At 65.6% G+C, this 26,886-nt stretch overlaps 5 protein-coding genes across 16 annotated transcripts; 3 read left to right on the forward strand and 2 right to left on the reverse strand.

Annotated features, from left to right (window-relative positions):
- Positions 1 to 2,396: 2,396 nt before the first annotated feature.
- Positions 2,397 to 7,456, reverse strand: USHBP1 (USH1 protein network component harmonin binding protein 1). 3 transcript variants are annotated; one of them, XM_077191459.1, is made up of 15 exons: positions 7,211 to 7,456; positions 6,818 to 7,032; positions 6,669 to 6,733; positions 6,454 to 6,581; positions 6,173 to 6,382; positions 5,907 to 6,071; positions 5,664 to 5,740; positions 5,407 to 5,547; positions 4,852 to 4,931; positions 4,339 to 4,504; positions 4,027 to 4,258; positions 3,637 to 3,861; positions 3,467 to 3,558; positions 3,180 to 3,302; positions 2,397 to 2,691 (listed from the first exon to the last, which is right to left on the reverse strand). In XM_077191459.1, the coding sequence occupies exons 1-15, from the start codon at positions 7,217 to 7,219 to the stop codon at positions 2,529 to 2,531; spliced, it is 2,091 nt and encodes a 696-aa protein (XP_077047574.1). In that variant the 5' UTR covers positions 7,220 to 7,456; the 3' UTR covers positions 2,397 to 2,528. The 3 variants fall into 3 exon arrangements, with proteins under 3 accessions (XP_077047574.1, XP_077047573.1, XP_077047572.1); XM_077191458.1 differs by having other exon boundaries at positions 6,669 to 7,029; XM_077191457.1 differs by having other exon boundaries at positions 6,669 to 7,032.
- A 1,357-nt stretch (positions 7,457 to 8,813) lies between these two features.
- Positions 8,814 to 13,006, forward strand: BABAM1 (BRISC and BRCA1 A complex member 1). 10 transcript variants are annotated; one of them, XM_077191422.1, is made up of 9 exons: positions 8,814 to 8,947; positions 9,443 to 9,796; positions 10,127 to 10,185; positions 10,404 to 10,524; positions 10,867 to 10,945; positions 11,182 to 11,206; positions 11,439 to 11,568; positions 11,912 to 11,998; positions 12,560 to 13,006. In XM_077191422.1, exons 2-9 carry the CDS (start codon positions 9,458 to 9,460, stop codon positions 12,758 to 12,760), a joined length of 1,041 nt encoding a protein of 346 aa, XP_077047537.1. In that variant the 5' UTR covers positions 8,814 to 8,947; positions 9,443 to 9,457; the 3' UTR covers positions 12,761 to 13,006. The 10 variants fall into 10 exon arrangements, with proteins under 10 accessions (XP_077047537.1, XP_054506127.2, XP_077047533.1 ...); XM_054650152.2 differs by having other exon boundaries at positions 8,816 to 8,947; positions 9,331 to 9,796; XM_077191418.1 differs by having other exon boundaries at positions 8,816 to 8,947; positions 9,331 to 9,796; positions 11,915 to 11,998.
- Positions 13,007 to 13,546: 540 nt separating this feature from the next.
- Positions 13,547 to 16,519, forward strand: CCDC194 (coiled-coil domain containing 194). Its single transcript, XM_077191426.1, has 5 exons — positions 13,547 to 13,884; positions 14,903 to 14,999; positions 15,089 to 15,212; positions 15,527 to 15,610; positions 15,935 to 16,519. Exons 1-5 carry the CDS (start codon positions 13,576 to 13,578, stop codon positions 15,942 to 15,944), a joined length of 624 nt encoding a protein of 207 aa, XP_077047541.1. The 5' UTR covers positions 13,547 to 13,575; the 3' UTR covers positions 15,945 to 16,519.
- A 2,456-nt stretch (positions 16,520 to 18,975) lies between these two features.
- Positions 18,976 to 21,660, forward strand: PLVAP (plasmalemma vesicle associated protein). The gene is made up of 6 exons (XM_077191417.1): positions 18,976 to 19,558; positions 19,936 to 20,014; positions 20,236 to 20,828; positions 21,102 to 21,222; positions 21,370 to 21,448; positions 21,538 to 21,660. Exons 1-6 carry the CDS (start codon positions 19,181 to 19,183, stop codon positions 21,542 to 21,544), a joined length of 1,257 nt encoding a protein of 418 aa, XP_077047532.1. The 5' UTR covers positions 18,976 to 19,180; the 3' UTR covers positions 21,545 to 21,660.
- Positions 21,661 to 22,850: 1,190 nt separating this feature from the next.
- GTPBP3 (GTP binding protein 3, mitochondrial) lies at positions 22,851 to 26,670 on the reverse strand. The gene is made up of 9 exons (XM_077191454.1): positions 26,593 to 26,670; positions 25,883 to 26,202; positions 25,535 to 25,621; positions 25,033 to 25,235; positions 24,802 to 24,874; positions 24,293 to 24,436; positions 23,905 to 24,070; positions 23,478 to 23,810; positions 22,851 to 23,143 (listed from the first exon to the last, which is right to left on the reverse strand). Exons 1-9 carry the CDS (start codon positions 26,628 to 26,630, stop codon positions 22,909 to 22,911), a joined length of 1,599 nt encoding a protein of 532 aa, XP_077047569.1. The 5' UTR covers positions 26,631 to 26,670; the 3' UTR covers positions 22,851 to 22,908.
- Between the last annotated feature and the right edge of the window lie 216 nt (positions 26,671 to 26,886).

The raw sequence follows: 26,886 nt of genomic DNA on the forward strand, positions 1-26,886 counted from the left end.
CTGGGAAACCGGGATGGGGCCAGGAAACCAGGATCAGACTGGGAAACCAGGATCAAACTGAGAAAAAGGGATGGGACTGGGGAACTGGGATCAGATTGGGAAACCGGGATCAGACTAGGAGCCTGGCACTGGGATCCCAAATCAAACTGGGATCCCGGGGTCCAGGCGGGGGCCTGGCACGGCTCGGGGGTTCCTGGATCAAACTGGGAGCCCCACAGTGTGCCAGGAACCTGGCACTGGGACAGGAGCCCCACGTGGCACCGGGATCCCAGCACGGAACTGGGAATCTGGTATCAAAATGGGATCACTGGGATTCCAGGATCACCCTGGGATCACTGGGATTCTGGGTCAAACTGGGAGCCTGGCACTGGAACTGGGATTCCAGGATCTAGCTGGGATCCCAGTATCAAACTGGTGTTGTACTGGGAACCCCACATTGCACCAGGACAAAATCCTGTGGCCCCATAAACCTCCATGGTCCCAAAAGGTCCCTGCAGCCCCATAAAGTCCCTGCGGCCCCAAAGGTCCTGAGGCCCCATAAATGCGGCTGCAATGCGGTCGATCCAGTCGGACCCGTCTCCCGGTGGGTGCTGGGATTCCTGGGAATCATTAACCCGGGATAATCGGGATAATCCCAGCAGGAAAAGGTGCCTGACCCCGGCACCCCGCCCTGCCCCGGGCACTTACGGGGCAAAGTCCCCAAAGTGACCCCAAAAACGCCGCAGTGTCCCCAAGGTGCCAGGCTGGGATCGACCTTGGAGTTCCTGATCTGGGTTCTGGCTCGGGGTTTAGGGAAAAGTGAAGCTAAACCTGGAACTGGGGTGCAGCAGAGATGGCCATAAATGGAATTAAACCCTGAATTCCCTGAATTTAGGGGTTTGATCCTAAAGCCAAACAAATCATGGGATAACCCCTGGAAAATCCAGCTGGGAATGGGGTCAGCTTTGGGAGATCCCAATCCCCTGTCCCCACAATGTCCCCAAGAGTGGGGTGCCATAATTCTCTGGATTTAGGGTGCTCTGAAGGGATCCCAGTTCCCCAAATCATGGGACAATCCCTGGAAAATCCAGCTGGGAATGGGACTGGCTTTTGAGGGATCCCAATCCACAGAGTCCCCCTGTCCCCACAATGTCCCCAAGAGTGGGGTGCCCCAGTTCCCTGGATTTAGGGGATCCCAGTTCCCCTGATCATGGGACAAGCCCTGGGAACCCCAGCTGGGAATGGGGCTGGGTTTTGGGGGATCCCAATCCGGGCCCAGTGGGGTCACCCTCACCCTTCACCCGTGCCAGGTTGGGATTTGTGGCCTCGGATTCCCTGGAAAAAAACCAACCCAAACCCCCCAAAAACCCCCCAAAATAACAATCCAGGAACAAAGGTGGAAATGGGATCTGGGTTTGTTTTGATGTTTGATCTCTGGAGGAATTCCAGTTCCTGAATTCCCAAATTCCCGAAGAATTCCCATTCCCACCCCTCCTCCTCCTGCTCCTCGCTCTGCTCTGCTGCTCCCGCCCCACAAAAGGGCCCCGGGAAGGCTCCGATGTTTTTCTGGGCTCCTTTTTGGGCTCAGCGGCAGCTCCAGAGGCTTCGGGATGGTTTGGGGCTCTGGTGGGGTGTGGAGGATGGGGATGGGGTTGGGGATGGTGGAAAAGCAGGAAAAGATCCCCAAAATCATCCCAGATCCTTCCTAATGGACAAACCCAGCCTTGGTGGGGGGTCAGAGAAAGATCCTAAAAATCATCCTGGATTTTTTTCAGTGGGTGAAATCACCTGGGGATCCCCAGTGTGGATTTGGGATTGGATTTGGATTGGGCTGGGATTGGACTGGGATCGGATCAGGATTGGACTGGGATTGGATCGGGATTGGACTGGTTCCACCCCATCCCTCTGTCCCCCGATGTCCCATGAGTGAAATGGAGCATTTTGGGGTCAAATCCCTGACTTTCAGCCACTCTGGGCATTCAAGCCTCCCTGTCCCCACATTGCCACCCCCCCACGTCCCCAGTGTCACCCCAAGGAGCGGTGATGGTGACACCTCCGGACAATCCCCGGGGCTGACCTGACTTCTCCACCTTTCCAGGGGGAAACTGAGGCACCAGCCAGGGACTCGCGGTGGCCAGGGGCTATGGGGGACGTGGCGGGGGGAGGTGCCAGCGCCAGGTGCCACCTGCCGTGTCCGGTGCCACCCGCTGTGTCCCCTGCTGTCCCCAGCCCCGAGGTGGCCCTGCCTGTCACAGGGCCCTGACCCCGCACAAAGCGAATTTGAATCTCAAAAGGGGCCAAGCCCTGACCTCCGACCCCGGGGTCAGCCGGGCCCCCGGACACGGACATGGACACTGGACACGGACACCAGACAGATTTTCAGATTTCCCCATAGATTTCCAAATTTCCCCAAAGATTTCCGAATTTCCCCATGATTTTCCAAGTTTCCCCAGGGATTTCCGAGTTTTCCCATAGATTTCCGAATTTCCCCAGGGGTTTCCGGGGCTCCCCATGAATTTCCGAGTTTCCCCAGGGATTTCCGGGGCTCCTTAGATGCAGGTCTCGCCTCCTCGCTCCAGCTCCCGCAGTGTCCGGGCCAGGGCTCGCTCCCTGCGGCCGTGCTGGCCCCGCAGCGCCGCCGCCCGCGCCTGCAGCCGCCGCAGCTGCTCCGCCTGCTTGCGCCGCGCCCCGCGGTACGCCAGGGCCAGCGAGCTGCGGGCAGCGGGCGTCAGGGGATTGGGGGCACCCAGGGGGAGCAGGGGCTTTGGGGGGTTTGGGGATTTAGGGAGCCGAGGAATGGGAGGAGCTCGGAGGGTTTGGGGCGTCGGGGGATTTTGGGATTTAGGGAGTCAGGGAGCTGGGGGAGCCAGGGGATCCAGGGGAGCCGGAGGTTTTGGGATTTAGGGAATCGGGGGAGATGGGGATTTAGGGATTTAAGGAGTCAGGGGAGCTGGGAGATCCAGGGGAGCCCGGGGATCCAGGGGAGCCCGGGATTTGGGGATTTAGGGAGTCAGAGAGTTGGAAGAGCTGGGAGCATGAGGAGGAGCCGTGAATTTTGGGATTTAGGGATTTAGTGAATTGGGGGAGCCAGGGATTTAGGGAGCCAGGGGGATGAGGGGAGTCAGGGCTTCCAGGGAGTCAGGGGGACGGAGGGAACCGAGGGGACCCAGGGACACCCAAGGGACCCGGCCCGTGCCCACCTGTGCGCCTGGAGAAGCTCCAGGGTGACGGTGGCACTGTGCCCCTGCTGGGCACGGCTGGCAGCGCTGCCCTGCTCCAGGGCCAGCGCCAGCTCCCGGGCACGGCCACGCAGCTGCTCCGTCCTGGGGACACGGGGCAGTGTCACCAGGGCCACCCCGAGCCCGCCCCACCAGCCCGCACAGCACCATTCCCAACTCCACGCAATTCCAGTCTCACACCATTCCCCGTCCCCACAGAATTCCCAACCCCACACAATTCCCAATCCCCCACAGCTCCCATCCCTCACCTGGCCCGGATCCGGAGCAGTTCCTCCCTCGTTCTCTCGGGGTCCGGGGGGTTCCCCGGGGCCATCGCCGCCCCCCGCCCCATCCGCGCCTCCTGCAGAGATTTCCGGCTGTCTCCCATCCCTCGGCATCCCCCAAACCCCAGGAACAGCCCCACGGGATCCATCCCTACCTCCTCGGAGCTGCTGCCGGAGCTGCTGCCAGAGCTGCTGCCGGAGCTGCCGGAGGCTCCGTCCCGCCCGTCCCGGTCCCGTTCCCGGTGCCGTTCCTGCTCCCGTTCCCGCAGCAGGAGGCGCAGCGCGGCCTCGCGGGGCCCGTGCGCGGCCAGCAGCAGCTCCAGGGCTCGCTTCTCCTTCTGAGCCAGCTGCAGCCGCGTCCGCAGCTCCGCCAGCGCCTCCTGGCACCGCGGGGAAACTGAGGCACGGCCGGGGAGACAGCGGGGGACCGGGGAGGGAGCCGGGGAGGGATCCAGGAAAGGATTCAAGGAGGGATCGATGGAGAAATCCGGGGAGGGTCCCAGGGAAGGATCCATGAAGGGATCTAGGGAAGGATCCTAACCCACCTTGAGCACCGCCAGCTCCTGCAGCAGTTCCTCCTTCTCCGGCCGCCTCCAGCCGGGCAGCAGCGCCCGCGCTTCCCGCAGCGCCCGCTCCGCCCGGCCCCGGAGGTCGCGCTCCCGCGGGGGCTCCGAGAGCTCGGCGGCGTCCAGCAGGGACCCCTTCACCGCCGCCTGCTCGGCGCGGAGCCGCCGGATGAGCTCCCGCAGCGCTCCCTCCTCCTCCATCCCCCGGGGGCTGCGGGGCGGGCACGGCGGCGGTGGGCACGGGGCACCCGGGGGGGGGCTCAGCGCCGGGACCCCCGCGCCCCCCGGTACCTGTGAGCCCCGGGGCTGTCCGCGGGGTCCTCACGGCTCTCCGCCTCCGCTGGGCCCGGGGGCTCCGGTGTGGCGGGGCTGGGGCCGCGCGCGCGGTCCGGGCTCTGTTCCGGTGTGGCGGGGCCAGGTCCCGGTTCGTGGCCCGGGCTCGGTTCCGCCGCGGTTCCTGGGCACGGTGCGGGCAGTGCCGCTGCCCAGGAGTGCCCGCAAGGGGTGTAGGGGGCATTGGGATGCCCCACAAGCTCCCTGCATCCCCCCGAAGTCCTTCCAGTACCTCCCAGTATCCCTCGTGCATGCCCCAGTACCCCCACGTGGACCTTACACATCCCTTTGGCATCCTCCCTGACTGCTCCCCAGTATCCCCCCAGTATTCCCAGTATCCCCCCAGTATCCTCCCAGATAACTTCCCAGTATCTTCCCAGTATTCTCCCCAGCACACCAGCATCCCCCCTCATAAGCCCCCAGTTTCCCTCAGTCTCCCCCAGCCCCCTGTGTCCCCCCGCTGTCACTCACCCCCATGGGTGCCACCCTCCGGTGCCACCTTTGCCCGCACCAGGTCCAGGAGGGCGGCGTAGGCGCCCCCACAGCGCTCGCTGGGGGACAAGGGGCTCAGGGGGACTGTCCCCAACCCTGTCCCATCCCTGTCCCCAGCCCAGTCCCTGTCCCCATTCCTCATCCTTGTCCCTATCCCCACCCGAGTCCCCATCCTGATTCTGATCCTAGTCCCGATCCTGATCCCTGTCCCCATCCCATCAATCCTGTCCATCCCATCCCATCCCATCCCATCCCATCCCATCCCATCCCATCCCATCCCATCCCATCCCATCCCATCCCATCCCATGCCTATCTCTATTCAGGTCCCCGTCCCGAGGGTCTCAGGGAACTTTCCCCATCCCGTGTCCCCATCCCTGTCTCTGTCCCCATCCTGTGTCCCCCCTCCCGTGTCCCCTGTCCCACCTGCAGCTCAGCGCCAGCCGCAGCCCGCTGCAGCTCAGTGGGGCTGTCCCCATCCCTGTCCCCTGTCCCGTGTGCCCATCCTGTGTCCCCATCCCGTGTCTCCTGTCCCACCTGCAGCTCAGCGCCAGCCGCAGCCCGCTGCAGTGCGCCTCCCGCCTGCCCAGCTCCATGCTCAGCCGCTCCGCCTCGCCCTTGCACTCGCCCAGCGCCGCCAGCAGCTCCCGGTTCGCCTCCTGCAGCCGCGCCAGCACCCTGCGGGCCCGCGGGCACCGGGGCCGTGCCTCAGTGTCCCCAGGGGTGTTCGGGGGACTCGGGGCTCGGGGGAGACTCGGGGTTTGGGGAGGACTCGGGGTTCGGGGGGGACTCACCCCTGCAGCTGCTGCAGCCGCTCCTCCTGTTCCCGGCCGGGCCCCGCCGAGGGCTGGGGGGACAGCGGGGCGCGGGGCTACAGAGGAGGGGGCGACATGGAGGGGAGCGGCCCAGGGAGGTCATCCCGGGGGCCGGCACCCCGTGGGACTGAGCACTGCCACCACCCCGGGTGACATCGCGCGGAGGGGACCCAGAGCCCCGTGCCAGGGCAGGAACACCCCGTGCTCCAGCCCCGCACTCACCCGGTGCCCCGGGGGGCTGCTGGGCCCGGGGGTGTCACCGACCCCGGGGGTGTCGCCAGTCCCAGAGGTGTCACCAGTCACGAGGGTGTGACCGGTCCCGGGGGTGTCACTGCCAGACCCTCCCGGCTCCTCCAGCCTGGCCAGAGCCTCCCGCAGATCCCGCACCTGAACCGGACACGGGACTCAGCACCGGCACCGCTTTGGTGACACCCCGACGGTGGCACCCGGGGACACCCCGAGGGTGGCACCCGCTGTCCCGCACCCACCTTGCCCTGCAGGCGCTCCCGCTCGCCCCGCAGCGCCCGCAGCGCGGCCGTGGCCTGGCCCAGCTCCTCATCCCGCTGACCCAGGGCTGCCCGCAGGCTCGCGTTCCTTGCCGCCGCCGCCCCCACCTCCGCCGGTGGCCCCGGTCCCGCCGCCGCCTCCGGCCAGCAGCGGCGCGCCCAGCCCGGTGTCCGGCTCAGTTCCTGCAGGCTCTGCCCGTGCCAGGCCGGTCAGTCCGTGCCCGCCGTGCCGCCGCAGGCACCGCGGGCGTGGCGAGGCTCACCTGGAGCGCCCGGTGCCAGGCCGGGACGGGCGGCGGCCACGCCGGGGGCTGCCGGCGGCGGGAGAAGGCGGCGCGCTCCAGGGAGCTCACGGCGTGCTGCAGGCGCTCGAAGAGATCCGGACTGCGCACTGGGGACAGCGACAGCGACACGGCCGCCGTCAGGGCAGGGACAGCGCGGCGGTGGCACCTGTGGTGGCACGGGGGGCGGCGCTCACCGTCCGGGCTGACAGCGGCGACAGTGGGGACAGTGGCGGTGGCCTCCCAGCCGTCCTCATCCGCCCTGCGGGGCGAGGAAGGGCACGGTGAGGTCCCGGTGTCCCCTCGTTCCCGGTGTTCCCGCGGGTGGCTCTCCCGGTGCCGGTACCTGGCGGGGCGCTGCTGTCGCTGCTGGTGTCGCGGGGCCGCCCCTGCCAGCAGCGGGATGTCCTCGGTGTCACTGGCCACGTCCTCGTCATCCTCCTCATCCTCTTCCTCCGCTTTCTCCTCCTCCTGGCGCGGGGGCCGGGCCGGGGTGCCCGTGGGGGTGCCCGTGCCCCGTTCAGCCCCGGGGGCAGAGCGGGTGGCACCTACCGGGTTCTCCTGGCACAGGGATGAGCTGTGGCCACCAGCCCGGCCCGCTGGGCCACCGGCCCCATCCCGGTGCCCGGAGTGGGAATTCCACCGCGGAGCGCGGCACGAGGAGCCCCGGAACCGGGTGGGGTCAGCCCCGTTTGGGGTCAGCCCCGCGCTGTGCCCAGCACGGACAGTGCCCCCTCACCTCCTCCATGCCCGCGGTCCGGGATCGTCCTGCCCGTGGCTCCCAGCAGGTCCCGGTTCCACTCTGAGGGTCCCAACACGTCCCGGTTCCACAAGGGGGCTCCGGGATGTCCTGGCTCCACACCCAGGCTCCCAGTAAGTCCCAGTTTCCCCCCAGGGTCCCAGCAGGCCACGCTCTATCCCGAGGTTCCCGTTCTCTCCCCGTTCCCCAAAGTTTCCGTTCTCCCCCGGCTCCCTCCAAGTTCCCGTTGTCTCCCTATTCCCTGTTCTATCCCCATTCCCCCCAGGTTCCCGTTCTCTCCCGGTTCCCCTCACATCCCCGTTCTGTCCCTGCTCCATCCCAGTTCCCCCCATTCTGTCCCAGTTCCCCCACGTCCCCGTTCCGTACCAGTTCCCCTCATTCTCTCCTGGTCCCCCCAGGTTCCCCCCGTTCTGTCCCAGGTCCCGTTCTGTCCCAGTTCTCATTTTGTCCCGGTTTCCCCACATTCCCGTTCTGTCCCGGTCCCCCTGGTTCTTGTTCTGTCCCAGTTCCCGGTCTCTCCCTGTTCCCCCCATTCTGTCCCGGTTCCCATTCTCTCCCGGTGCCCCCCGGTTCCCCCCACATTCTCGTTCTGTCCTGGTCCCCCTGGTTCCCATTCTGTCCCGGTTCCCCCTGTTCCGTCCCGGTTCCCCCCGTTCTCTCCCGGTCCCCTCCCGTCCCGCGGCACCTCCGGTAGCTCGGGCAGCGCCTCCGGCCCCGGCCGTGTTCCTGCCGGGATTTCCTCTTCCTTTAACCGTTCAGCTGCCCCGCCTGGGGGGCACCGCGGGGCCTTTTGGGGTGCTCGCCCCCCCCCAAAACCCCCTCAAAAACCCCCCAAAAACCCCAACCCCCCCCAAATGCCCCAGCCCCCCGTGTGGCTGTGCCCTCCCCGGTGCCAGGCCGGTGCCACCCTCACCCCACAGAGCACCCCCTGCAACGGGGCGGGGACCCCAAAACGCTTTTGGGATGTGCAGGAGAATTTGGGGGTGCTGTGAGAGCTTTGGGGTGCTGTGAGAAGTAGGAGAGTGCTGGGTTTGGGGTGCTGGGAGGGTATTTGGGGTGCGGGGAGGGAGGGAGGGGTGTGGAGAGGTGTGGGATTTGGGGTGTGGGAGGCGGTACTGGGGGGGGTACACGGGGATTTAGGGTGCGCGTGGATATTTGGGGTGCAGGTGGGTATATGGAGTGCGGACATCGATATTTGAGGTGCAGGCGGATGTTTGGGGGGTGCACGTGGACATTTGGGGTGCGGGAAGCAGTTTTGGGGGTGCACATGGATATTTAGGGTAAAACACGAGTATTTGGGGTACAGAGGGCGGTGCACGGGTATATTTGGGGTGCAGGAAGCCGTTCGGGGGGGTTCACACGATGTTTGGGGTGCGGCAGAGGCGCAGCACGGTTTAGAACGGCATTCGTGGGGCGGGGGGCGGTGTTCGGGGGCTTTGCCGGGGGTCCAGGGGGACTGCAACTCCCAGCAGCCTCCGTGCGGCACCACTTCCGACTGAACGGGGCCGGACCTGAGCGGTGAGCGCGGGGGCTCTGGCGGGCGAACACGAACGGGAGGGAGGTGGGGAAGGGGGTGCGTGAGGGGACGGGGCCGTGAGGAGGCGTTCGGGGCCCGGGGGTCATCCCCATGGTGGCGGCGGGGCATCCAAAGGGACTACAACTCCCAGCAGCCCTTCCGCGGCGCCATTTCCGGCGGAGCCCGAGCGGCGGTGAGCGGTGAGCGCGGGGGGCTCGGGGGATTTTGGGGGTTTCAGGCGGGTTTTGGGGGATCGAGGGCGAACAGGAGCGGGGCAGGGGATGGGGAAGGAAGGGAGGGAGGGAGGAGATGGGGGCGTGGGGCGGGGGAAATGGGGCAGGGGAGGGGCGTGGGAAGGTGGGGGGCGTGGGAAAGGGGATCCGAGAATGGGGCTGAGTGGAGAGGGGGAGTGATTGGGGAACCCCCAAACTCCGCGGAGCCCCTGCCCCTCCTACCCCCCTGTCTGTGGAGCCCCTCCCCACGCAGTGAGATCCCCCCCGAGCCCCCCGGGTTTGGGGTCACAGCCGCACCGGGACACCACTGATTTTGGGGTCACAGCCGCACCGGAATTTCCCCACTTTAGGGGTCCCAGGCACAGAGAACCCCCAGGTTTGGGGTCCCAGCCTCACAGCACCCCCAAACCCGCTGATTTTGGGGTGCCAGCCGCAGCACACCCCCCGGTTTTGGGGTGCCAGCCCCGCAGTTTCGGGATGGACACGTCGGAGCCGGGCAGCGCGGCCGAGGATGAGGAGGAGAAGGTTCCAGAAGTTCGGCCCCGCACCCGCTCCAACCCCGAAGGCGCCGAGGACCGAGCCCCGAGCGGGCCAGGCAGCGTGGGCAGCCGGGGAGAGGCCCCGGGGAACCGGGGAGAGGCTCCGGGGAACCGGGGAGAGGCTCCGGGGAACCGCAGCGAGGGCGAGGGGGAGGCGGCCAGCGCCGGGCACAGCCCCCCCGGGCAGCCTGGCACGGCCTGGCACGGCCCGGGCAGCCACGGGCAGCACGGCGAGGTGACCGTCAGAACACCACGGGTGAACTGCCCCGAGAAGGTGGTGAGTGACTGGGAGGGACTGGGAGGAGTTGGGAGGGGAGTGGGAGGGATTGGGATGAACTGGGAGGAACGGGGGGGGGGGATTGGGAGGGACTGGGAAGGGTTGGAAGGGGGAATTCGGGGCGACTGGGACGGACTGGGGGGGATGGAGGGGACTGGGGAGGACTGGGAGGGGATTGTGGGGAAATGAGAGGGACTGGGAGGGAATTGGTGGGGGGGAATTGGGGTGGACTGGGAGGGGATTGCGAGGGACTGGGATGGACTGGGGACATCCTGAGGGTCCCTGGGGACACTCGGGGGTCTCAGCCGTGCCCCCCCCCCCCCACCCCAGATCATCTGCCTGGACCTGGCCGAGGAGATGGCAGTGCCCAAACTGGAGTCCTTCAATGGGTCAGTGCCAGGGGCTGCCAGGCGGTGTTTTTGGGGTGCTGGGTGGGTTCCTGGGGTTTCTGGTGTGTTTGGGGTGCCAGGTGAGGGTTTGTGGTGTTTCTGGGATTTGTGTGGTTTTTGGGGTGCTGGGCAGGGTTTGGTGGTGTCTCTGGGGTTTGTGGTGTGTGGGGTTTGTGTGTTTTGGGGTTTCTGGGGTGCCCTGAGCCCGTGCCCCGCAGGTGCCGCAGCAATGCCCTGACGGTGGCCCAGAAGATGATCGAGATGTTCGTCAGGACCAAACACAAAATCGACAAAAGCCACGAGTTCGCCCTGGTGGTGGTGAACAACGATGCCACCTGGGTGGGTGACACGGGCACAACCACAGGGGGGACAGGGGGGGCTGGGGTGCCAGGGGGCACCGGGCAGGGACAAGGACAGGGATGGGCACGGGGTGGGACAGGGATAGGGACAGGGAGAGGGGGCCTGGGGTGCCAGGAGGGGACGGGCACAGGGTGGGGCCAGGGCCAGGGATGGGCACAGGGGACTGGCAGTGGGGACAGGGATGGGCACAGGGCAAAGGGACAGGGAGGGACACAGGGGTGGGCACAGAGGTGGGGACAGGGGTGGGCACAGAGCTGGGCACAGGGGACAGGGTGGACCCAGGGCCAGTGCCAGCTCGGTGCCAGCCTGGTGCCCCCGCAGCTCTCGGGGTTCACGTCAGACCCACGTGAGGTTTGCAGCTGCCTCTACGACCTGGACACTGTCGTGTGCCAGTCCTTCAGTATCCTGCCGTGCCACTGGGGTGTCCTGGGTGCCACCTGGGTGGCATCAGGGGGTCCTGGATGTCTTGGGTGCCAGGGGGGATCCCTTTTTTGCCACTGGGGTCACCAGTGTGCCACTGGGGTCCCTTGGGTGGCATTGGGGTGTCTTGGGTGCCAGGGGTGGCCCTGGGGGTGGCCCTGGGGGTGGCCCTGGGGGTGTCACAGGTGCCAGGACCAGCCTTGACTCCAAGCTCAGATCTGGATGGGCTCTTCAACCTCATGTGAGCACTGGAGGGTTCCAGAACGTTCTGGGGGTGCTGGGGGGTTTGGAGGGTGCTGGGGGGGTGGCACCCGAGCCCTGTCCCCTGTCCCTGTGGCAGCCACCCTGACCTGGGGGTGCCACCTGTCTCTGTCCCCTGTCCCTGTGGCTGCCACCCTGTCCTGTCCCCATGGGTGCCACCCCATCCCTGTCTGTGTCCCCATGGGTGCCACCCTGTCCTGTCCCCGTCCCAGCCAGCAGAAGGTGGAGCTGCCGGTGACCGACAATGTCCAGACCATCCCCCCGCCCTTCGTGGTCAGAACCATCCTGGTGTTTGGGCGCCCGCGCTGCCAGCCCCACTTCTGTGGGGGCGAGCACGTCAAGGTCTGGGACACCCCAAAATCCCCCCTTTTCCACCCAAAATCCCCCCTGTGACACCCCAAAATCCCCCACTTCTGCAGGGGCGAGCACATCAAGGTCTGGGACATCCAAATCCCCCTGTGCCACCCCCAAAATCCCCACGTTTCCACCCAAACTCCCCCCATTTCCACTCTCAAAATCCCCCCATGCCACCCCCAAAATCCCCCCATTTCCACCCCAGATCTCCCCATGCCAGCCCCAAAATCCCCCTATGCCAGCCGCAAAATTCCCCATTTCCACCCCAAATCTCCCCCCAAACCCACCAAATCTCCCCCCAAAGCCCCCAAATTCCCCTTTTTCCCCCCAGAAGCTGCTGCAGTGCCCCTATTTCTTCTTCGACGTCGTTTACATCCACAACGGGGTGGATGAAAAGGAAGACGAGAGCAGCTGGAAGGTAAAAGGAGACAAATTCCCCCAAATTTCCCCCAATTCCTCCCTTTCCCCCCCCACAAATTCCCCCATTTTTCCCCTCATTTGTCCCCATTTTACCTTTTTTATTTTCTTTTTCCCCCAAATTCCCCCCCCCCAAATTTTCCCTCCCAAATTCCCCCTTTTTTTTTTGTGGGAATGAGGGGGTTGGGAGGGGATTTGAGAGGGATTTTGGGGGGAAATGGGGGGAAATTGGGGAAAAAAGGGGGGTTGGGGGGGTTGGGGTAAAAAAGGGGGAAATGGGATTGGAATGGGGGGATTTAGGGGGCAATGGGATGATTAGGGGAAAATAGGGTGGGAATGGGGGGATTAGGGGAAAATGGAGAAGAAATGGGATGGGTTTGTGGGGGATTTAGGAGGCCAAAGGACACTGGGGGATCACCAACAATGGGGTGACAAAAGAACAGCATTTTGGGGGGAAATTTTTGGGCAAATCTAGAGGACAAAAGGAGGAAATTTCTCAGAATCTGAGGTCAGTACAAGCCCAGCTCTGACCCCATTGTATCCCTGTGTGTCCCCTCCCCAGGACATGTTCGGGTTTTTCGGCAGCCTGGACACCAAAGGCACCAACTACAAGTACGAGGTGGCCCTGGCGGGGCCGGCGCTGGAGCTGCACAACTGCATGGCCAAGCTGCTGGCGCATCCCCTGCAGCGGCCCTGCCAGAGCCACGCACACTACGGGCTGCTGGACGGCGGGGACAGCCCCGAGGGGGAGGCCACCAACTGAGGCAGGGGACAGGCCACCCTCTGAGGGGACAGCCCCAAGAGAGGGGACAGCCCTGAGGGAACAGGCCCGAGGGCGATGCCACCGCCTGAGGGGACGACCCTGAGAAAAACGCCAGTCCCTTGTTTTTAAAATATTAAAAGTTGAATAGGAATGAAATGGTTCTAAAGCCAGCAATGTAATTAGAGGAATGCAGATTTGGACAACTGGGATTTAGGACAGTAGGAGAAAATAAAAACAAAAGAGTTACGGACAGTGTGGGTCCCTCTGTCCCAGCTCCATGGGGACACCCCGAAGTGACCATTCCCCTCTGGCCGCCAGGGGTAGGGAGGGGACAGGGGACGGGGACATGGACAGGGGACAGGGACATGCCAACGCTGCCCTGAGCCGCAGCCATTCCACAAATCCTCATTTTTTAACCCATTTCCATAAATCCTGGCCAAACCTGCCTTGCTCTCGCTGCAGGGGACACGGAGCTCCGTGCTGGGGACAGATGGGAACCTCAGCGTCCCAGCGGTCACTGAGGCCACCCTGGCTTGTCCCCGCAGCTGGGGCAGAGACCTGTCCCCTGTCCAGCACAAACAAAAACCTATTCTGGGCCCTGACCTGCCCCGAACCTCGGCCCACGCGCGACAATTACAGTGTCGCCAGCAGTGCTACTGCCACATCCCGACACAGCCACCGCCGGAGCGGGTCCTCCCGTCCCCGTCTGTCCCCTCCTGTCTCCTCTGTGCCCTCCTGTCCCCTCTGTCCCCCTCTGGTCCTCGCCTGTCTCCTCTGTCCCCCCCGTCCCCTCCTGTCCCCCCCTGGTCCCCGCCATGGACCCCGCGGTGCCCCGGGCCACGCTGAAGGTGCTGGCGCTGTGCGCGGCGCTGCTGCTGCTGGTGGCGGCGGTGACAGTGGCGGTGGCCCTGCTGCTGTGGCGCTCCGAGGCGCTGGGGAAGCTGCGCGGCTGCCAGGAGCGGGCGGCGAACGAGAGCCGGGAGCTCGGGACGCGCCTGGCGGAGCTGGAGCGGCACCGGGAACGGCTGCAGAGCGACGGGGACGCGCTGCGCCGGGAGCTGGCACGGGCACGGAGGGACAGCAGCAGGGACAATGCCAGCCTCGTGTCCTGCCGCCAGCGGGCGGTAGGTGGCCGGAGGGATGGGGACAAGGAGGGGTTTGGTCACTTTGGGATGGAAAGTGGGTTGGGGACAACATCCCCTGTCCCCTCAGCAGTGTCCCCGGTCCCTCCCTGTCCAGCGGCCAAGCCCGGGGGCTGCTCCATCCCTGGGAGAATTCCCAGTTCCAGCCGGGAGGGTGAGCTGGGACATGGGCACAGCCACCTGGGGGGCACAGCCGCCACCTCCCTGCAGGGACACCCCAAACCCGAGCCCTGGCTGCTCCCCGCCCGTCCCGCTCCTGGCGGGGCCGCTGTTCCCGGCTCCATCCCGGTAATTACCGAGTCCCGAGGCAGCGGCGGGGCCGCAGCTCCCGGGTTTGTCCTTCCCGGGTATTTTTAGCTGCGGTCGCAGCCGGGAAAGGGCCCGGAGGAAGAGCCGGGTCCCGCCGCCCCTCTCGGGCTCATCCGGCCGAACAATGGCCCGGAGAGGCTGGAAAATGTCCCCGTTTCCCGGGGCTGGCGCCGGGAGCCGGGCAGGGCTGGTCTGGGCAGCTTGTTGGAGAGCTCCTGTCCCCCTGTCCCCTCCCTGGCACCAGCGGTGACACCCGCGGGGTGACCTCGGCCTGCTGGGACAAGTCACAGCTCCCCCAGGAGGAGTTGTCACTTCAGGAAGGAGGGATTGTCCCCAAAGCCACATCCCCAACGCTTTGAGGGACGTGATGGGATGGGGACAGGCACCCAAGGCCACCAGGAGCGGGGGGACACTTGGGGACGTGGGTGACCTGGGGCTCTCCTGTGCTCCCCACCCTCAGGATGAGCCATCCCTCCAGGGCAGAGGGATTGTTCCCAAATCCATATCCCCCGCCTTGGAGGAGGATGAGAGAGGACCCAAGGCCACCAGGAGCGTGGGGACAGTTTGGGGACATGGGGTGACAGTGAGGCAAAGGAGCAGGAGGGCTCTGGCAGTAGATGAAGAGTCGGGGGTGGCGGGAGCAGGGGGTGGACACTGCCCACCGCTGTCCCCACGTGTCCCCTGTCCCCAGGCCAGGCTGGAGGCCAATGTCACCGCGCTGGGGGACGAGCTGGTGGCGCTGCGGCGCGAGCGGGCGCAGCTGGCCGGTGACAAAGCGGCGCTGCAAGGTGAGCTCTGTCGCCCCACGGGGAGCCCGGCCCGGAGGCGGGGGCTGCGCTCCGCCCTGGGGTGACACCGGTGTCGCCGCTGTCCCCAGAGGAGGTGGCGCGGGGCGCGGAGCAGGCGCGGGGGCTGCGGCGGCGGCTGCAGGAGGCGCTGGAGGAGCAGCGGGAGCGCCGGGAGCGCTGCGAGGCGCGACAGAGGGAGCTGCAGGACAGCCTGTAAGGGCCCTGGCTCCCGAGACACCCCTGTCCCTTGATGACATCCCCCTGTCCCTCGGGGACATCCCCCTCTAAGGTCCTTGTCACCCTCCTCAGGGTGGGCCACCCCCAGAGCAGCCAACCCCCCGCCCTTGTGAGACCCTGTCCTGTCCCTCCCTCCTTATGGGGACCCCTCAGGTGTCCCCCCAGTCCCCTCCTCCCCTTCCCTGTCCCCTTTTGGAGACGCCCTGTCCTGTCCCTCCTCCCCCTGGGGACCCCCCACGCCCCCGGCCCGGGTCAGGGCCACCCCCAATGTGTCCCTGCTGTCCCCACAGCCGAGATTACGCGGCCGAGCTGGAGGCGCTGCGGCGGCGGGGCCGGGACAGAGGCAGCGGGCGCAGGTGTCCCCCGGGCCAGCGGTACTTGGGGGGACCCGGGGAGGGGGGACAGCCCGAGGGGACAACTCCGAGAGGGGGACAGACCGAGGGGGACAGCCCGGAGAGGGGGGACAGCTCGGGGAGGGGGACAATCCGGGAAAGGGAGGGACACCCCTGGAAGGTGTCACAACCCACGGATTAGGAAATCCCGCACGGGGGGACATCCTGGGAAGAGGGGACATCCGGGAGGAGGGGACACCCCCGGGAGGAGGGGCAGCAAGGAGCGGCGGCTTCACCGCCCTTGTGGCCGTGTCCCCAGGGCGGCAGGACCCGTGCGGGACTCACTCCCTGTCCCGCCCCTTGCAGGAAGGGCTGAGGCCCCGCAGCCCCCACGGCCACATCCCCGGTGCCGCGGTGTCCCCAGCGCTGCCACCTGCGGGGCTGGCTCGGCCCCGGAGCCGCCAGCGCAGCGTGGGAGCCCTGGAGGTGGGACACGGGTCCTGATCCCATTGATTCCCTGATCCCACTGATCCCTGATCCCACCGTGATCCCTGATCCCATTGATCCCTGATCCCATTGGGTCCTGATCCTATTGATCCCTGATTCCATCCATCCCTGATCGCATCCCATGTCCTGATGCCATTGATCCCTGATGCCACTGTGATTCTTGGCCCCATTGGGTCCTGATCTCATCCCATGTCCTGATCCCAATCCTGATCCTGGTCCTGATCCCGATCCCGATCCCGCCATGTCCCAGTCCCAATCCCGACCTCTTTGTGCCACCATCCCGTGTGCCACTCCTGCTGTGTCCCCATCGCAGCCAGACAGGGGACAGGGGTGTCCCTTCTCAGCTTTTTGGGGCAGTTTTGGCTCATCCCGGGCACGTATCTTCCTGGAATCCCCTCCGGGAGCTCCAGCCACATCCACGGTGCTCCAGAACCCGGGAACAGCGCGAATCTGGGGGATTTGGGGGAGATTGGGCAATAAAAGCTGCGCTGCTCACCAGGACATGTCCCTGCGCCACCAGCTCGCTGTCCCCTGCTCCTCTGACCCCAACTGTCCCCTCCCCAAACCCACATGGCCCCCCAAGCTCCAGGGATTTCCCCTATCCCGGACCCCAAAACACCCCGAGGGGGGACTGGGGGACTCAGAGCCACCCCCCTGCCGTGAGGCCACCCCCGGTGTCTGTCCCCTCACGGGGACATCGCCGCCACGGTGGCTCCGCCCAGCTTGGAGTGGCAGAGCCGGGGTTGTCACTGTGTCCCCAACCCGATCCCAGTCCCTGCGGGTCCCTGGGGGTCGGGGTGGCCTTGGGGACACCTTGGGGACATGGAGGGGACTCAGCGCAGGGAAAAGGGTAGAGTTTGGGGTGGCATGGCTGAAGCGGGGGACACTGCCCTTTGTCACTCAGTGCCACCTCAAACCGGGTCTCTGGGGGTGTCGAGGTCCTGGCTACGGCCACTGTCCCCCTGTCCCCATCCCGTGGGGATGTCGCGATCCCCCAGCCCCGCAGGACGCCCAGGGGGTTCCTGGGGGTTCCGGGGGGGTCCCCGGGGTGTTCCGGGCGGTTCCGGGGGGTTCGGGGGGACCGGGCCGCGCGGCGCCCCGGGCGCTGACCCCTGGCCGGTGGCTGTTTCCTGCCCTGGCTTCCCCGCATCCCTCGGGGACAGGGAAGTGTCTGCGATGGCCCGGCCGGTGTCGCTGCCGGAGCCATTCTCAGCTACCGCCGCTTCCTTTTCCTGAGCTGCAAATAACAGTGAGTCACCCGCGGGGACAGTGCCACCCCTGAGGGGGGACACCGCCACCCCTGACCTCCCCCGAGGGGGCACTGCCATCCCTGAATCCCCCCGAGGCGACACTGCCACCCGCGCCCCTGCGCCGCCGGTGTCACCTTTGGGATGCCCCATCCCGGATCCCATCCCGAGGGCTCCTCGCAGTCTCCCGGGACCCCACAGATCCCCTCCCATTCCCAAATTAACCCCTCCAATTAACCCCCGCCCTAATTAACCCATCCCCACACCGTGGGAATGCCGTTCCCAGTTCGGGAATGCCGTTCCCAGTTCGGGAGCGCCGTTCCCAGTTCGGGAATGCCGTTCCCAGTTCGGGAGCGCCGTTCCCAGTTCGGGAGCGCCGTTCCCAGTTCGGGAATGCCGTTCCCAGTTCGGGAGCGCCGTTCCCAGTTCGGGAATGCCGTTCCCAGTTCGGGAACTCTGTTCCCAGTTCGGGAGCGCCGTTCCCAGTTCCCCTCCCCATCCCGAAGCCTCGCAGGGCGGGGGGGCCGCTGTGGCCCCACCCAAGTTTGGGATTTGGGATCCCCCGCTGGGAGTGGCTCACGGGGACACTGGGATGTCACCTCTGTCCCCTCGCGGCGGCTCGGGGGGATCCCCTGAGGGAACGGGGGGCTCGGGGAGGGGGCGGGACACTGGGATGTCACCTCTGTCTCCTCCCGGCGGGTTGGGGGGCTCGGGGTGGGGGGGCCCGGATGCGTCGCTGCCCTTTGCACAGGATGCGGCCGCAGGAAAATCCAACTTTCCTGGAAACCCTCTTCAAAGTGCACCCAAGGATGCTGGGAAGCCACGGCAGAGCTGCTCCCGGTCCCTGTCCCCGTCCCTGCCCTGCCTTCCCACGGGGGGCTTCGTCCCCGCCTCACTCGGTGCCACCCGAGCTGTCCCCGTCCCCGTGTGCCACCCCCGTGCCACCCTCGGGGTCCCCCCCGGCACTCTCGGCGGGATCAGCGCCGCAATTCCCGTGCCAGGGGTGGGAATTTTGGGGCGGGAGGCAATTCCCGACAATTCTAAACAATTTCAGGCAATTCCAAACAATCCCAGGCAAAATCCAGGCAATTCCAGGAGCGCAGGACACCGAAATGGGATGGGGGGGAATCGAATCCCATGATTTTGGGGCGGGAGGCAATTCCAGGGATGCTCTGGGCACTGAAATGGGTTGCAAGGAATGGAATCCCACTTTTTTTCCCCCCTCTCCACTCCAGGAGCAACAATCCCAGCAGAAGCTGCGCCCTGATCACCCGGCGGGATCAAATTCCCTGGAATTCCCGTGCCGAGAGTGGGAATTCTGGGGCAGGAGACAATTCCAGACAATCCCAAGGGAGTGGGATCGAATTCCCTGCAATTCTCACGCCGGCAGTGGGAATTTGGGGACAGGAGACAATTCCAAACAGTTCCAGGGCACGCCGGGCACTGAAATGGGATGGAGGCAATGAAATCCCTTTTTTTTTTCCCCTCCACTCCAGGAACAACAATCCCAGCGCCCTGATCACCCAGCGGGATTGAATTTATTGGAATTCTCACGCTGGGAGTGGCAATTTTGGGGCAGACAATTCCAGGGGCGCTCCAGGCACCGAAATTGGATGGAGGGAACGAAATCCCTTTTTTTTTTCCCTTTCCACACTTCAGGAACAACAACCCCAGCAGAAGCTGTGCCCTGATAACCCGGCGGGTCCCCGGGAGCATCCGGCACGGCAGGAAGGAGCCCGGCAGGAGGAAATATTAAATCCTGGGATATAAACACGGCGGCGGGAGCAGCCCCGCCCCGGCGCGGCCCCCCTGAAAAGCGCGGTCCCCGCGGGGTGGGGCGGCCAGAGCGGCGGCGAGGATGGAGAAGAGCAGCTTTGCAATGGCCAAGTTCGGGCTGGAGCACAAGGAGGCGATGCCGAAGCGCGACTGCGGTTTTTACCTCAAGTACATTTTCCTTTTCACCTCGCTGATCCAATTCCTGATCATCCTGGGGCTCGTGCTCTTCATGGTGTACGGGAACGCCCAGGCGGGCACCGACACCCACCTGAGGCTGCTGGAGGAGCAGGTGCAGAGCCACTACCGCAGGATTGTCGCCCTGGGTGCCACCAACGCCAACCTGAGCCGCACGCTCAACGCCACCCTGAAGGACAGGGACAAGGTGCAGGGGATGGCGCTGAAGGTGCAGAGGGAGCTGGAGAAGTGTAACAGCAGCCAGGCCTCCAGCAGCATCCCGCAGGTGAGCCCGGGCTCCTGGGAGTCCCGCGGGAGGGTGGCACCGCCTGCGGGTGACGCTGCTGTCGCCTCCTCGTCCCTGCGGGTGGTGGCGGCGAGGGGACCCCAGAAAGTGCCGTGGGGTTTTGGTCAAGGGGGTTCCAATCTTGGCGTTCTCTTCCTTCTCCTCCTCCTCCTCCCTGGAGTCCTCCCAGAGCCCCTGAAGTGGTGCCAGGGGATCCTTTTGGGATGTTCTCACCCCTCTTCGTCCTCCCCACCTCCTCCTCCTCCTCCTCTTCCTCCCGTTGCCCTGGAGCTCTCCCAGAGCCCATGAGGAGATGCCGGGGGGTTCTTTTGGGATTCTCTGACCCCTCTCCTCCTCCTCCTCTTCCTCCCGCGCAGCTGCGGGAGCTCCTGTTCTGGCAGGTGAGGCTGACTGAGTGCCAGGTGGTCACCACCCTCATCAACAGCACCTGCACCGGTAAGAGACACCCCCAGCCCCAAAAATCCCTGGGGACCCCAGCATCCCCTTCCCACCCCTTGGGGACCCCCAACTCTCCTTCCCCACCCTCCTGGGCACCCCCACATGACCCGCGCCAGGCAGAGGCGTCACCCCAAGCCATGAGGTGGCACCTGGGGGGACCCAAACCCCCAGATCCCAAATTCCCCAGAGCTAAACCCTGTCCCCCAACTCCCCCCAAGCTGAGAAGCTGCAGCTGCAGCGGCAGCTGGACCAGGCCAGCTCGTCCAAGAGAACCGTGGAGGACAGCAGGAAGCAGAGCCAGGCCGAGCTGACCAAAGCCACCCAGGAGAGGGACAAGTGCCAGCAGGACCTGCAGAGCACCAGGACCGAGGGCCACCTGAGCAGGATGGAGCTGGAAGTGCAGAAACAGCACTGCAGCTCCCTGCAGAGCGACGTGAGCGAGAAAATCCTGAGGGTTTTGGATCTGGCCAAGCAATATCAGTGCAAAGAGGCCGAGAAGGAGCTGGGGCAGATCCGGGAGCGCGTGGAGGAGCTGCTGCGGCGGCAGAAGGAGCGCGACTCGCTCTTCATGTGGAGGAGCAGCTGCGAGCTGAGCGTGCAGCAGTGCCGCCACAACTGCTCCCGGGACACGCGGGAGCTGCAGCAGAGGATCCAGGGGCTGGAGAAGCACCAGAAGGACGGCGAGGAGGAGAGGAAGAGGCTGCAGGCGGACAAGGAGAAGGTGGGGAAGGAGCTGGAGGAGAAGAGGAAGGCGGCAGCGGCAATGGAGGAGTCGCTGAGGCAGCAGCTCGGGGTCTGCATGGGAACCAAGGTGGGGACATGGGGCACTGGGGACATGGGGACATGGGGACACGGGGACATGGGAACATGGGGACACGGGGACATGGGAACATGGGGACATGGGGACATGGGGACATGGGACATTTGGGCACTGGGGACATGGGGACTCCCATGGGGACATGGGCACAGAGACTGGGGGGTTTTCCTTCCTGACACCGAGATTTTGTTTCTGTGGGAATTTCCTGCTGGGGGCACTGCCACCCCTGAGCGGTGCCACCCTGAGCAGTGCCCACTGTCCCCCCAGATGTCCCACCTGGACCTGCCAGGCTCGCGGGGGCTGGGCAGCTCTGCCCGCTCGGGCTCCTTCCCTGGCACGGGTGCCTACATGGAGCTCCTGAAGAACCCGGCCACCCTGGGAACCATGGGTGAGTCCCTGGGGGACTGGGGACATGCTGGGTGCCCATCCCATCCCATGGATCCCATCCCAATCCCACAGATCCCATCCCATCCCATCCCATCCCATGGACCCCATCCCATGGATTGCAATCCCATGGATCCCATCCCAATCCCAGGAGGAATGCAGAACCCAGCGGAGATCCAGCAGATGCTGCAGCTGATGGAGCAGTACGCGGCCACCCTGAAGAACGCCAGGTGAGGGGACAGTGGTGACACCGGGCCACCCTCCCTGGGGCACCCAGGGCTCCTGGAGCTGCCCCTGACCTGATCCCATTTTCCCACAGCGGATAATGCTGGAAAATCCCACGGAAAACTAGGAGAGCCGCCCAGGAGGTGCTGCCCGCAGCACGGATGGCAACCCCCGCCCCAGGGCCACCCTCCCTTTGTCCCTTTTTCCCCGTGTCCCCAAGCCCACCCCGCGTGTCCCCTCAGATGTATCCCCGCCTTTCGGCTGGAGCGGGACAACAGCCGGCCCCGAATCTGGGGACAACTCGCTGCTTGTGTGGGTGGAAATCCATGGAAAAATTGGGAATTTTGGGAGCGGGAATTCCACACAGAGGGGTGGGAAATGCCCAAGGATGAAGGACAGGGATGTCCTTGTCCCCAAAGGATGAAGGACAGCAGTGTCCTTGTCCCCCAGCCCTGAATTTGGAGACAGCTTGCCGCTTGTGTGGGTGGAAATCCATGGAAAAATCGGGAATTTTTGGAGCGGGAATTCCATCCCAGCTCTGCAGAGAGGGGTGGGAAATGCACAAGGACGAGGCACAGGGATGTCCTTGTCCCCAAAGGATGAGGGACCGTGCTGTCCTTGTCCCCCGCCCCTCCCGGAGCGGGGCAGGGATTTATTCCCAGGATTTATTCCCAGGATTTACAGCTGCGTTTCCTGTGGAAAATCCTTTTCCTGCCCCGCCGCCCCTGCCCGCACGCCAGGCGCCACCGAGGCCTCCCGGAGCGTCCCTTGTCCCTTTCCCCATCCCAAGTGTCCCCCGAGCCGTGTCCGTGCCGGGAGAAGGGCACTGCCACCTCCTGCCACCCCTCCAAGGATGGCGATGCCACCTCCCCCCTCCCACCTCCTGCCCAGCCCCAGGGTGGGACCGTGGTGACAAAGGTGACAAAGGTGACAAAGTCTCACTGTCCCTGAAGGTCTGGGGGGGCCGCAGGCGCTGCCAGAGGATTTCCTGGAATTCCTCCATGGATAATCTCGGAGTACCAGGTGCTTCCCGAGCTCCCGGCTGGGTGGTGGCACAGGGGGGTGGCACGGGGGTGTCCCCAGGAGATGCCACCGTTTTTGGGGTGGCTGAGCACCAGCAAGACCCCACATCTGCCACAGCTTGGGGGAATTCCGTGGATTGGGAGGGATCCCGGGGGTCCCAAACCCCCCACATTGAATCCTTGGGGTCGGGGGGGACAGGGATGTGCCCCATGTCACACTGGGGATGGGGACACCTCAAACGGGGACACTGGGGGTGGCTTTTCCCCTCCAGCTCCATGTTTGTCCCCCTGTCCAGGAACTGGGACTTTTTCCAGGGGTTTTTCCCACATTTGGGGCTCAGGACACACTCCCAAACATGGCCACCAGCGAGGGGACAACAGCAAAGCCACCAAAGGCACCACGGTTTAATGCCGGTGACACCACACCCCATGGCGTGCCACCGTCACTTCCCGACACAAAAATCCCTAAAAATGATATCCAGGACGTCCTCGGCGCCCACGTGCCCGGTGATCCTGCCCAGCTCCCGCCGCGCCACCCGCAGCTGCTCGGCCGCCACCGCCAGGTCCCCGCTGTCCCCAAGGTCCCCAAAGCGCTCCAGGGCCGCCGCGCACGCCCCGAGGTGGCGGCTGTGCCTGCTCTGAGTCAGGCTGGGAGAGCCCAGGAGGGGATCCCCGCACCTGGAAAAGAGATTGGGAACAGGAAAGGGATCGGGAATGGGATCGGGAACGGGAAAGGGATTGAGAAAGGGATTGGGAATGGGATTGGGAATGGGAAAGGGAACGGGAACAGGGATTGGGAGTGGGAACGGGGATTGGGAGTGGGAATGGGGATTGGGAATGGAAAAGGGGATCAGGAATGGAAAAGGGGATTAGGCAGGGAAAAGCGGATTGGGCATGAGAAAGGGATCAGGAACGGGAAAGGGATCGGGAATGGGAAAGGGGATCAGGCAGGGAAAGGGGGATCAGCCAGCCCCAAAAACCAGGACGAGGGTTTGGGATCCCCCGGACTCACAGCTGTGCCAGCTGTTGTGTCAGCAGCTCCAGCAGCGCCTCCAGCCCCTCGCCCGTCTTGCAGGACAGGAGGGTGGCAGGGGGTCCCTGTCCCTGGGCACCGGTGGCACTCGGGGACCCCCCACAGGACAGGAGGGTGGCAGGGGGTCCCTGGGCACTGGTGGCACTCAGGGACCCCCCGTGCCCCCCCAGCAGGTCGGCCTTGTTGAGCACCAGCACGCAGGGGGTGCCCGGGGGCGGCTCCAGCACTGCCAGCGCTGCCTCCAGAGCCACCGGCGTGGGTGGCACCGAGGTGGCATCCAGCACTGCCAGCACCAGGTCAGCCTGGCACAGCCTGGGGACACACACAGGGCAATGTCACCTTCTGCGCTGAGCTGTGGGGACACCCCAAAATGCCCGAAAACGCCCCAAAAACCCCCAGAGCTCACCGGGCGCGTGCCCGGGCCACCCCCTCGCGCTCCACAGGGTCGGTGGCCTGGCGCAGCCCCGCGGTGTCACTGAGCACCAGCGGGTACCCCCCGATGTCCAGGGCCACCTCCAGCACGTCCCGCGTGGTGCCCGCCGTGGGGGACACGATGGCGGCCGGGCGCCGACCTGGGGACAGCGGGAAAGCTCCTGGGGGATTTGGGGAATGGTCCCAACCCCTCCATGCCCGTGGGTGACACGATGGCTTGGGGACATCAGGAATGGTCCCTGTGGGATTTGGGGAATGATCCCAACCCCTCCACACCCCAGGTGACATGATGGCCTGGGGACAGAGGGAATGGCTCCCTCTGGAGGCCCGGAACGCTCCCTTTTCCCTCGAGCCCCACTCACAGAGCAGGTTGAGCAGGCTGCTCTTGCCCACGTTGGGGGGGCCGGCGATGACGGCCCGGACCCCCCCCCGCAGCAGCTCCCCCCGGCGCCCGTCCCGCAGGTGGCCCCGGAGCTCCTGCAGCAGCGCCTGCACGGTGACACGCACTGTGGGGACACGGCGGGGTCAGCCCAGCTGGGGACAGCGGGGCCCGAGCCCCAGACTGGGGAAAACACCGGGAGAGACCCCGGGTCCTGACCCCTAAATTTGGGATAAAACACTGGAACAGACCCCGAGTCCTGACCCCTAAATTTGGGATAAAAACACCGGGGTAGATGACCCCATGTCCCAGTCAGGGGGACGAACAAGGACCTGGAGTGGCTGGATGGGAAAAGCCCCCTGGATGTCCCCATTTCCAAAGTGACACCATGGGGACACAGCCATGATAAGGGGACAAGCAGAGGCTTACTTTGGGCTACTGTGCCACTGTGGGGACACAGCCGTGACACAGCTGGGGACAGCAGGGGCTCACCTTGGGTCAGAACCTCTTCCTCCACGTTGTCATCCTCGCTGAAGTCGATGTAGGCCTCCAGGTGGGCGAGTGCCTGCCATTGGGCTGGGAGTCAGTCCCGAGCTGCTGGCCACCAGGGAGGGCTCGGTGGCCACCAGGGAGGGCTCGATGGCCACCAGGGAGGGCTCGGCGGCACCCGGGAGGGCTCGGCTGCACCCGGGAGGGCTCGGCGGCCCCTCAGGTCAGCCCCACCTGGGTGAGGGAGTGGCTCCAGCGCTGGTAGAGCCGGCCCAGGTCGCCCTCCATCTGCCGGAGCGCCTGGCGCCGCTGTGCCTCCGTCTCGGCCCCGATGAGGTCCCGCAGCCCCTCGGCCGCCGTCAGGTCCAGCTTGCCGTGGGCAAACGCCCGGCGGGTGAACTCGCCCGGCTCGGCCGGACGCAGCCCCGGCAAACGGCCTGGGGGGACACCGGGCACGGCAGGATGGAGAGGGGGACCGGGAAATGGGGTGGAGGGAGCAGGAGGAACCCCCAGGATCCCAATGGAAAGGGGAAAGGGTACAGGGGGAAATGGGACGGAGGAGAATCAGGCTGAATCCCCGAAATCCCAAAGGGAAGGGGGGAAAGTGGTGGGGAGGATCACCCGGCATCCCAAGGGAAAGAGGGAAAGGATCGGGAAGGGCTGGAATAGGGGCAGGATGGGATGGGAATAGGGACAGGATACAATGGAGCAGGGTCAGGAGGGGGTCGGGGCTCACCCAGGGCCCGCAGCACCCCGCTGACCACGGCGGGCCCCCCGTGCACGTGCAGCTCGGCGCAGTCCTCCCCGGTAAAGCTGCGGGGCCCTGCGGGCACACGGGGCTGGGTGGGCACCTCCGGCTGCCAACCCCCTGCCCCCAAAACCCAACCCCATGCCCCCAAACCCCAGTTCCTGCCCCGCGACCCCAACCCCGTGTCCCCAACCCCACATCTGTGTCCCCAAACCCCAATTCATGGCCCCAAAACCCCCGCCCCATATCCCCAGACCTAGGTACCCATCCCTGTGTCCCCAGCCCCATGTCCCCTGCCCATGTCCCCCCCACATGTCCCCAGCCCCGTGTTCCCACCTGGGAACCACACTACGAGCCCCCTGTCCAGGGTCTCGGTGGTCTGGGGGTCCTGGATGCGCCGCAGGGCCATGACCCGGGGCGGGGGCTCGGGGGTCCCGGTGAGGCTGCGCAGGGCGGCCCCGCTGCCCGGCCCGCTGGCCCGGATCACGGCCACGCCGCAGCGCCCCGGCGCCGAGGACAGCGCGAAGATGGTGTCACCTGTGCCCCGGGTGTCACCTGTGCCCCGGGTGGCACCTGTGCCTCTGGTGTCACCTGTGCCCCGGGTGGCACCTGTGCCCGCCGCAGGTGGCACCGCCGAGCGCAGAGCCCGCGCACACCTGGGGAATTGGGGGGGGCGTTATGGGCACCCCCGGTGGGCACGAAGGGGGCGCGACCCCCGTGTCCCCAGCCCCGTGGGCATGAGACCCCTCCCCAGGTGTGCACTGACCTCAGGTGTTCCCTCCCCAGGTGAGACCCCTCCCCAGCTGGGACCCTTCTTCACGTGTGCCCCCTACCTCCCCAGGTACCCCCAAACCCCGGCTCACCCACTCCCGTACCCTCGCATCCCACAGCCACCACCGGTGTCCCCCCTGTCCCGGTGTCCCCTCTGTCCCCCCCATGTCCCCTCTGTCCCTCTGTCCCTCTATCCCCCCTGTCCCCCCTGTCCCCTCTATCCCCTCTGTCCCTCTGTCCCCCTGTGTCCCTCTGTGCCCCCCCTGTCCCCTCACCTGCCCCTCGCCGCCCTCACGGCCCCGCTCAGCGCCATCGCTGCCCTCCCCGCGCCCGCCTGGCCCCGCCTACCGCCCCGCGCCATTGGCCAAACCTACCGAGGGGGCGTGGTCATAACGGTGATTCTGCTTCTGATTGGTTAATAACAAGCACAGCCGCCACACCGGCCTCAGCGCCCCCGCCCATTAACGCACGTTATTGGTCAAGACACACTGAGGGGCGGGGCTTACAGTGAAACACGGCTTCTGATTGGTTAGTGGGCAAAGATGGCGGCGCCCTGGTGAAGCCACGCG

Source organism: Agelaius phoeniceus, chromosome 29 (assembly GCF_051311805.1).
Source record: "Agelaius phoeniceus isolate bAgePho1 chromosome 29, bAgePho1.hap1, whole genome shotgun sequence".
NCBI classification, from domain to species: Eukaryota; Metazoa; Chordata; class Aves; order Passeriformes; family Icteridae; genus Agelaius; species Agelaius phoeniceus.

Excerpts from the sequence above, each read along its gene's own strand:
- PLVAP (XM_077191417.1), top strand. The coding sequence starts at position 19,181 with ATGGAGAAGAGCAGCTTTGCAATGGCCAAGTTCGGGCTGGAGCACAAG. Across the intron at positions 19,559-19,935 it reads CCTCCAGCAGCATCCCGCAG|CTGCGGGAGCTCCTGTTCTG; the intron begins GTGAGCCCGGGC and ends CCTCCCGCGCAG. Across the intron at positions 20,829-21,101 it reads GGGTCTGCATGGGAACCAAG|ATGTCCCACCTGGACCTGCC; the intron begins GTGGGGACATGG and ends CTGTCCCCCCAG.
- BABAM1 (XM_054650152.2), top strand. The coding sequence starts at position 8,859 with ATGGTGGCGGCGGGGCATCCAAAGGGACTACAACTCCCAGCAGCCCTT. Across the intron at positions 9,797-10,126 it reads TGAACTGCCCCGAGAAGGTG|ATCATCTGCCTGGACCTGGC; the intron begins GTGAGTGACTGG and ends CCCCCACCCCAG. Across the intron at positions 11,569-11,911 it reads GTGGGGGCGAGCACGTCAAG|AAGCTGCTGCAGTGCCCCTA; the intron begins GTCTGGGACACC and ends TTTTCCCCCCAG.
- GTPBP3 (XM_077191454.1), bottom strand. The coding sequence starts at position 26,630 with ATGGCGCTGAGCGGGGCCGTGAGGGCGGCGAGGGGCAG. Across the intron at positions 26,203-26,592 it reads GTGAGGGCGGCGAGGGGCAG|GTGTGCGCGGGCTCTGCGCT; the intron begins GTGAGGGGACAG and ends CCAATTCCCCAG. Across the intron at positions 24,071-24,292 it reads CAGCCTGCTCAACCTGCTCT|GTCGGCGCCCGGCCGCCATC; the intron begins GTGAGTGGGGCT and ends CGCTGTCCCCAG.
- USHBP1 (XM_077191457.1), bottom strand. Across the intron at positions 6,383-6,453 it reads CCTGGCACCGGGCGCTCCAG|AGCCTGCAGGAACTGAGCCG; the intron begins GTGAGCCTCGCC and ends TGGCACGGGCAG. Across the intron at positions 5,741-5,906 it reads GCAGCCCCCCGGGGCACCGG|CCCCGCGCCCCGCTGTCCCC; the intron begins GTGAGTGCGGGG and ends CCTCCTCTGTAG.
- CCDC194 (XM_077191426.1), top strand. The coding sequence starts at position 13,576 with ATGGACCCCGCGGTGCCCCGGGCCACGCTGAAGGTGCTGGCGCTGTGC. Across the intron at positions 13,885-14,902 it reads TGTCCTGCCGCCAGCGGGCG|GCCAGGCTGGAGGCCAATGT; the intron begins GTAGGTGGCCGG and ends CCCTGTCCCCAG. Across the intron at positions 15,000-15,088 it reads TGACAAAGCGGCGCTGCAAG|AGGAGGTGGCGCGGGGCGCG; the intron begins GTGAGCTCTGTC and ends CGCTGTCCCCAG.